At 45.6% G+C, this 8,607-nt stretch overlaps 1 protein-coding gene across 1 annotated transcript; it reads left to right on the forward strand.

Moving 5' to 3' along the window:
• Nucleotides 1-3,951: 3,951 nt before the first annotated feature.
• LOC142243004 (posterior protein-like) lies at nt 3,952-5,706 on the forward strand. Its single transcript, XM_075318111.1, has 2 exons — nt 3,952-5,437; nt 5,684-5,706. The coding sequence occupies exons 1-2, from the start codon at nt 3,952-3,954 to the stop codon at nt 5,704-5,706; spliced, it is 1,509 nt and encodes a 502-aa protein (XP_075174226.1).
• The last annotated feature ends 2,901 nt before the right edge of the window (nt 5,707-8,607 follow it).

An 8,607-nucleotide genomic window follows, 5' to 3' on the forward strand; every position in this document is an offset into this window, starting at 1 on the left:
TGGCGAATCCCAGGAAGCGTTGGATTGCCTTCAGTCCAGAAGGAGGAGGCCAGTTGAGAATGGAGGAGACCTTCTTTGGATCCATCTGCAGTCCGGTATCAGAGATGATGTACCCCAGGAAGGGGAGAGAAGACTGCTCAAAGACACACTTCTCATACTTCGCGTACAGACGATTCTCTCTCAGTCTTTGTAGAACCAGCTGCACGTTCTCTCTGTGGGTCTGGAGGTCCGGAGAGAAGACAAGGATGTCATCCAGATATACTACCACACAGACGTAAAGAAGGTCCCGGAAGACGTCGTTCACCAGTTCTTGAAAGACGGCTGGGGCGTTACACAGGCCGAAGGGCATCACGCAGTATTCATAGTGCCCATCGCGAGTGTTGAACGCGGTCTTCCATTCGTCCCCAGAGCGGATGCGGACCAGATTGTAAGCACCCCGAAGATCCAGCTTGGTGAACACACGAGCTCCTCTAAGCCGGTCAAACAATTCAGGGATAAGCGGCAGAGGGTACTTGTTTTTTACGGTGATTTGATTCAAACCCCGGTAGTCTATGCATGGGCGTAAGTCGCCCTCTTTCTTCTTGACAAAGAAGAAACCTGCTCCAGCAGGAGAGGAGGATCTCCGGATGAATCCCCTTGCCAGGCTCTCTGTGATGTAAGTAGACATGGCCCTTGTTTCGGCTGGAGACAATGGATATATCCGTCCTCGAGGTGGTGTAGTTCCAGGGAGCAGGTCGATGGCACAATCGTAGGGACGATGTGGCGGAAGTACCTCGGATTCCTTTTTATCAAAGACGTCTGCAAAGGACCAATAGGCCGAGGGCAGCCCCGGTAGGTTCTCTGGAACCGGAGGTCGTCGGATGGGTTGTATGGTCTTCAGGCACTTCTCATGGCACGAAGAGCCCCATCGGGTGATTTCGCCAGTGCCCCAGCTGACTGATGGTTCGTGTGTCCGCAACCAGGGAAGTCCCAGCAGGATTTGATGGGACATGTGTGGGAGGACGTAGAGAGCGATGTTCTCGGTGTGCAGGGCACCGATACGCAGTTCCACCGGCTTGGTGATCCAGGCGATGGTGTCAGAGAGGGGTCTCCCATCCACAGAGGCAATCACGAGGGGCTTGTCAAGTGGAGTAACAGGCACCTGGTACTTGTCTACCGTGGCCTGCTGGATGAAATTGCCTGCTGCCCCGGAATCGAGGTATGCCTCAGCCGTGAACCGCGTCTCTCCCGTTGTCACTTGCACAGTCCATGTAACCGGGTCTGAGAGAGTCCCAGCACCTAGGGTGGCCTCTCCTACCAACCCTAGGCTTTGGAGTTTCCCGGCCTCTCAGGACAGGAGCGTAGCAGGTGTGTGTCCTCTCCGCAGTAAAAGCAGAGGCCCTTGGCGAGCCGCTCAGCTCTACGTTGTTCAGACTGCCGCACTCTGTCGATCTGCATGGGCTCGTGGACGGGGGCCCCAGCTGTTGATGACTGAAGTACGGAGGGCTTCTGCGGAGGAGAGGAATGCCGTACCGGACGTCTCTCACGGGACACTTCCTTGGATCGCTCCTGAAAGCGGATGTCCACTCGAGTCGCTAGGGTAATCAGGGCATCCAGGGTGGTCGGTACGTCACGACCCGCCAGCTCATCTTTAATTCGCCCCGAGAGTCCTTCCCAGAAGGCGGCGGTTAAGGCCTCGTTGTTCCACCCGAGTTCCGAAGCCAAGGTGCGAAACCGGATTGCGTATTGGCCCACCGTCAGAGTCCCCTGACGCAACCGGAGAAGAGACGAAGCAGACGCGGAGGCGCGTCCGGGCTCATCAAAGGTGCCACGGAATGCCTGCAGGAAGTCCTGGATGTTCGTGGTCACAGGATCCCCCTTCTCCCACAAGGGGTTCATCCACGCCAGTGCCTCACCCTCTAGATGGGACATGATGAAGGCGACCTTGGCTTGATCAGAGGCAAACAAATGCGGCAGCTGCGTGAAATGGAGGGAGCATTGGTTTAAGAATCCCCTGCAGGTCTTGGGGTCTCCGGCGTACCGGGGTGGTGAGGCCAAACGAAGTCCGGAAGTATCTGACGAAGTCGCCACGGGAGCTGGAGCCGTGGCTTGACTAGTGGAGGCCCGGGATGCTGAAGACGTGACTGCCGCTTGTAGCGTGTTCAGGCGGGCGTCCACAGAAGACATAAATTGCAGCATGCGGGTCTGAGTCTCTCGCTGGCGTTGGAGTTCCTCCTGTACGGCTGCTAGTGCTGCAGCGGGATCCATGGCCTGATCTTACTGTCAGGGCCAGGTGGACGGGCAGACCCAGGAGGTGGATCCACTGGGCCGAACTCCTAGATGGTGGTAAGGGGTCCGGTAGCTGGAGCACTATAGGCAGCAGAACAGTCCGTGCACAGGAGTATAACGGAGAAGTCCCTGGGACTGCGGAGTCACTGGTGGTAGTCCGGGTGACGCAGCTCAGGTTCGGAAGCCGAGAAGATGTCAGGCGGGGTCCGGAACCTTTGGAGCGAGATGACAGGTCACCGCAGGGATCCGAGATGGTACGGACTGTCAGGATGGCAGATGGACTGCGTTCGGGGTTCGGGATTCGGTCTGGACCGGATGGCGAGGCAGGCACGGCTCTACAAGAGAGATAGGTGAGTATATACACATATACACCAGGAGACCTGACTCCTAGCTTAAGAAACACGAAGATCAGGCCCCGCCCCCTTGGACATAAACCCCCTTTATACCCTGTACCTGTTTTGCATCATTTCCTGTTAATGGACGCTGGCCCTTTAAGAAAGGGTCAATGACCGCGCGCGCGCCCTAATGCGCATGCGCGCTGCCCGAGTGCCAGAAACCAGAGCAGGAAGCTGCGAGGAGGAAGCAGCAGGGCCAGGATGGGGCTGTGAAGCCGACGGACGCCGGGTGCGGGGACCAGGACGCTGGGGACGCGCTGGCAAGGGGTGCTGGAGAGCGGGGAGCGTGACAGGTGAGCCGGAGGGCAGCACAGGGGACCCGGGGAGCGTGACAGTACTGGAGATGGACATCAGGTCTCCAACCTGAATGGAGTGTAAATCTGTCCTCAGGCTTTGTGATATGAAAGACCTTTGCTACATACCAGGACACTATCCACAGGATCCACAGGTTTGTCAAGACTCCTCTTAATCCTTTAACAAATTGACCTCGGAGAGCCACCTTCAGGAGAGCATTGACATCAACAGCCAAATGCACGTTCCTGGACAACTCAAAAGACTGTGACCTGATTGGATGCTACTAATATGTGGAGGTGTTACAGGGATGGGCACTGTATGGGCCATGTGTGATTGTGTGTCTGATATAAAGGTATCCTACCAAGCTAGTCAGTCTATCCACTTCCCATCTTCCACCACCCTCTCCCATTACCTTTCCCCTTTCATTGTACCCTTTTCCCTTAGTTAGGTTTCCCTTATGTATGTCATTGTAAATTCCCTATTTGTAATAAATCCCCTTTTAAAGATCCAGTAGTTCTTGTTAATTACGATTAACTGGCACCCCAAAACTCAGCAGATTTCTACATTTGGCACCCCAGATGGGACCGTGATTAAATTCCACAGAGAATCCACAAGAAATTAATCTGCTTTAATCCACATTGGAAAAGTGTGGAGATCAAAGAACCGAGGAGTCTGGATCTTGGTAGAAACGGAAATACTGGTGAGTAAAGACTTTCCTTGTAATCTATGTTGTATGTTGCTCCTAATGATTCTGGTGTTGTTGCAGATCAGGCTATGTATTATGTTGTGTTAGCAGAATGATTCTGAATGCATTTAGTAAAGTTAAATATCATTTGTAGTTGGAAAGGTGGTTTATGTTAAAATCAGACTGAAAGTGAGAAAGTATTGTTTCGAAGAGTTAATACCTTTTGAAAGTTTGCATATTAAGGTCTGGTGTTAAACGCTTTCAGTTAGAAATTTTTGTTTTGTGAGTGTTTACAGTTTGTTGCTGAAAATGGAGTTTGTGGAAAAATATGTGAAGAAGTATGCCTCTGCCGTGTACCATGTCAGTGCAGATAAATCTTTAGAAGTCCAATATAAGGACTTGATAGCACAATGTAAGAGCTATAATAATAATTTAAATAATAAAGTGCTCAGTAGGAAATTGAAAAAGGAAAAGTTAAGCAATGAGATTTCTGTGTTGATTAAGATAAAGGAATTGGCTGATTTGAAAGAAGCAAATTGGTGGAAGCAAAGGCTACAAATGAAAGAGGATATAGACAAAATTAGTGATTCTGTTGTAGAAATTTCTGATAATACGACCAGTGAAATACATGGTTTACAATCAGATGTAAGTAAATTAGCTGTGAGAAATAGGAAGTTGGAGGAACAATTGAAGGAGTGTAGACTGAGCTCCACTTCACAAGCAACTCAGGTGTGCTCTTTAGAACTGAAAATTAATCAAATGGAGAAGTTAATTGCAACTTTGGAAAGGCAACTGGATGAAGCTAAATGTCAATTGCATAACAAAGAGCAATATATTCAGTCTCTTAAATCAAAGTTATGCAGTCTGGAGACAGTCAATGTGTGTACTCTTTCTAATGAGGATACAAGAGATGTCAGATATAGATCTCCATTGGTTGATTGCAATCCATTGCTCACTATTTCTGAAAAGCTTCACCTGTGTCAACTTCTTGGTAAGTTTGACTCAGATATTTCTCCAGTCATTCTATCTAATAGATTTGAGGCTGTGGTCCAGCAATATAGTTTGAACAATAGAAATGCTTGGTCTCTGCTCCAAGCTTGGCTCCCAGGACCACTGGCAGCACAGCTTAGATCTGAACAAATGGGTGATAACTGTACAGGTGCAGAGCTAAGAAGGAAGGAATTGCAACGTATCATAGGTGGAAGAGATACTAGGGGTGAAAAGACCTTAGCAATTTCCAGATTCAGGCGATATGATGATCCTACACTCTTCTGTAATAATTATCTGGCTCTATACAGAACTGTTTACAATTGTCTAGATATGTCTCAGGATGATGCTAGTTTTCTGTATTCAATGGCAAATCGTTGTAATGTAGATTACACCACAAGAGTAACTCTAAGGAATACCAACTCCTTTAAAAACTTTGTAAATATACTCAGGGACTGGCGTAATGAGTCAAAAGAGCAGTATGAAACATCAGAAAATGTATCTGCTATGTATAGACCTAAGAGAAGAGGATATGTTAGATATTGTTATAAACGTTATTGTAATACACCTGACATATACCCAGAGCCAAAGAGCCATTCATTGCTCCAGGAGATTGATAGTGTTGAGGCTGAGGAGGAACTAGCCACCAACAATATGCAATTTACAGAGATATATGAAAAGATATGTGAGATAAAAGCCCACACTGATACCACTACACCAAAGCTGCAGACAATGCAGAGCCCAAAGCCTGAGAAAGGAGAGACTGGAAAACAGCAGGAGACACCATATTGTAGACCACAAAAGGAAGGTGCCAATATCCCTGTGTTCAATCTATTGGAAAGTCAATTATTCTGTCTATTCTGGAGCTGGTCACAAATTGCTCTACCGCTCTTGTTAACTAACACAGCACAATGTACCAACACGGTTGGGTAAACAGTGAGGTTTTTTTAGGCTGTCAAGTTAGTTGTGACCCTATTAACATATGGATAGGATAAAAGGTATGTCTTCTATTTAATTTGGACTTGATCTAATTATGTTTTGTGTTTATTTTTAGACTGGAGACCAATTGTCACCTGATATCAGAGCAAGGAGAATAACCAATGTGTTTTGTTCAACAGGTCTTTTACAGCACAGTATCCATGGATGAATCTGATTATTTCTTTCTACAATTATTACTTTATGTAAATTCATATGGCCAATATGTTTTTAAAGTCCACGTGGTTTAGACAATGAGCTCAAAATTAAACGTTTAATTAATTGTTTGCAAACAATTAAACAAGTAATCATCCCATTGTGATGATGGGGTACTATATTAAGCTAATAGTCGTTTGTTTGTATTGTATGTATGTTCTTTATCTTGTTTCACAGGTAACCATTTTAAATCAGGACCTGAAGTTGGATATATAAATTATATGATAGTGCCAACCAATGCAAAGCTATGGTTTCTGTGTAAATCTGCAGAACCACCTGAACCCCTTTATTCACATATATTCATCATTAGACAGATAAAGTTGAGTTAACTCTAATTGTTCTATGTTTGTCTGTTTTGTGTTGTCCTGTGCAGTGCATTGTGTCACGGTTTTATTTTGTTCTTAATATTTTTGCTACTCAAGAATAGTATTTTTTTTTTTATATACATACATATTTTTTTTTTTTTATTTAATATTTTTCTTACCTCATTTTTTTTGTTTTCCGCCTTTATCTTTATTTGGTACAATCGTTAGTACCAAAGGGGCGTTTAGTATATGTCTATGGAGGTTAATTATTTAAAAAAAAAATTCTTTCAAGTTAGATTTTTGCTAACTGCACATACTTGCAAGTAAAAAGTGCTCAGGTTATTTTTTTTTTTTCTCTTGTAAAATAAACTCGATATGTAGATGACAACTGCTAAGAATCTGATACTGCTCTTGTTCTTTATTTCCAGGATCTGTGATGGAGCAAAAGTTAACGTATCAAATTTGCATCCTGGATGAGCTATGATTTGAAGGCAATTGGATTAATAATCTTTAAGGAAGATTTCTTGCGATCTTGTGACATGAATTAATTTATATCTGAAAGCTAATAAAAGACAATGTGTTCGAATGTAAACCAATCATATATATATATACAAGATGGAAGCATTGATAACACAGAGTGCCTAAGTTATCATAATAATCTACTAATTCCATCAGCCCGTGTGATCTATGTACAGCACATTCTAATAAGCAACAAAAAGGTGCTTTTAATGGGACACTAGACACGCTTTTACCAACTAATACCTTGTACGGTGGTACAATGTAAATGTGAGAAAATCACCAACAATATGCAAGGTGATAAATCTACTCAAAAGCTAAGGGAATTGTTTTAAAGTATGACAAGTAAACATCATGATTGTCATTCCTTCTGTATAATTAACTTGGAGGGCTTAAAGCTGGTGTCACACATAACGACGACGACAACGACGTCGCTGCTACGTCACCATTTTCTGTGACGTTGCAGCGACGTCCCGTCGCTGTCGCTGTGTGTGACATCCAGCAACGACCTGGCCCCTGCTGTGAGGTCGCCGGTCGTTGCTGAATGTCCAGCTTCATTTTTTGGTCGTCACTCTCCCGCTGTGACACACACATCGCTGTGTGTGACAGCGAGAGAGCGACGAAATGAAGCGATCAGGAGCCGGCACTGGCAGCTGCGGTAAGCTGTAACCAGCGTAAACATCGGGTAACCAAGGGAAGACCTTTCCCTGGTTACCCGATGTTTACGCTGGTTACCAGCCTCCGCTCTTGCTGCCAGTGCCGGCTCCTGCACTGTGACATGTGGCTGCAGTATGCATCGGGTAATTAACCCGATGCATACTGTAGCAAGGAGAGCAAGGAGCCAGCGCTAAGCAGTGTGCGCGGCTCCCTGCTCTCTGAACTGTGACATGTAGCTGCAGCACACATCGGGTTAATTAACCCGATGTGTGCTGCAGGAGAGCAAGGAGCCAGCGCTAAGCGCGGCTCCCTGCTCTCTGAACTGTGACATGTAGCTGCAGCACACATCGGGTTAATTAACCCGATGTGTGCTGCAGGAGAGCAAGGAGCCAGCGCTAAGCGCGGCTCCCTGCTCTCTGAACTGTGACATGTAGCTGCAGCACACATCGGGTTAATTAACCCGATGTGTGCTGCAGGAGAGCAAGGAGCCAGCGCTAAGCGCGGCTCCCTGCTCTCTGAACATGTAGCACAGCGACCTTATGATCGCTGCTTCTGCTGTGTTTGACAGCTAAGCAGCGATCATAACAGCGACTTACAAGGTCGCTGTTACGTCACCGAAAATGGTGACGTAACAGCGACGTCGTTGTCGCTGTCGTTTAGTGTGACACCAGCTTAAGACTACCTCTCAGTGCCAATTTAGTTTAAAATATATAGATTTTTAAATTTGTATATGTTAAATGGATGCACATTGTACTGGTAGAAATGTTGACATATATTGCTATATACATATAATAATATAATATAATCTTGTATTATTGTTTTATATAGATACCTGTTGTATACTTGCAGTGATGTATATGCTATGTCTTGTATATGCTATTCACATAATTCAGGTGTAATTTACATAATTAATGAGATATAAATGCATCTCGATATGTGTGAATGAGAATGAATGTTGTGACTCCAGCAATTGCTATGCCTTATCCTTGTTAGATACCTTGCAGTGATGATGTCTTGATGCAGCTACCTATATGGAATAAGTGGACGATAATTCTATAGTGGAACGCTATTTCGTCATGCCCTGGCAGTAAGTGTGTGTGTCATTCAGACACAAAGGGGCGTATGTTGGAAGCCAACATGGACAATGTATGTATCATAAGGAATTACTGGACTCCATATTGTATCTATCAGCTACCAATATTACCAGGACTGTACATCAAAAGAATCGGCCATGTACAGTGAAGAGTTTCATGGCCATTGAAGAGGCAAGAAGGCCATTGTGTGTTCTGTGATGAACTGACCTTTATCC

The sequence above is a fragment of the Anomaloglossus baeobatrachus genome, chromosome 1 (assembly GCF_048569485.1).
Source record: "Anomaloglossus baeobatrachus isolate aAnoBae1 chromosome 1, aAnoBae1.hap1, whole genome shotgun sequence".
In the NCBI taxonomy this organism is placed as follows: Eukaryota; Metazoa; Chordata; class Amphibia; order Anura; family Aromobatidae; genus Anomaloglossus; species Anomaloglossus baeobatrachus.

Excerpts from the sequence above, each read along its gene's own strand:
- LOC142243004 (XM_075318111.1), top strand. The coding sequence starts at position 3,952 with ATGGAGTTTGTGGAAAAATATGTGAAGAAGTATGCCTCTGCCGTGTAC. Across the intron at positions 5,438-5,683 it reads TTGTAGACCACAAAAGGAAG|ACTGGAGACCAATTGTCACC; the intron begins GTGCCAATATCC and ends GTTTATTTTTAG.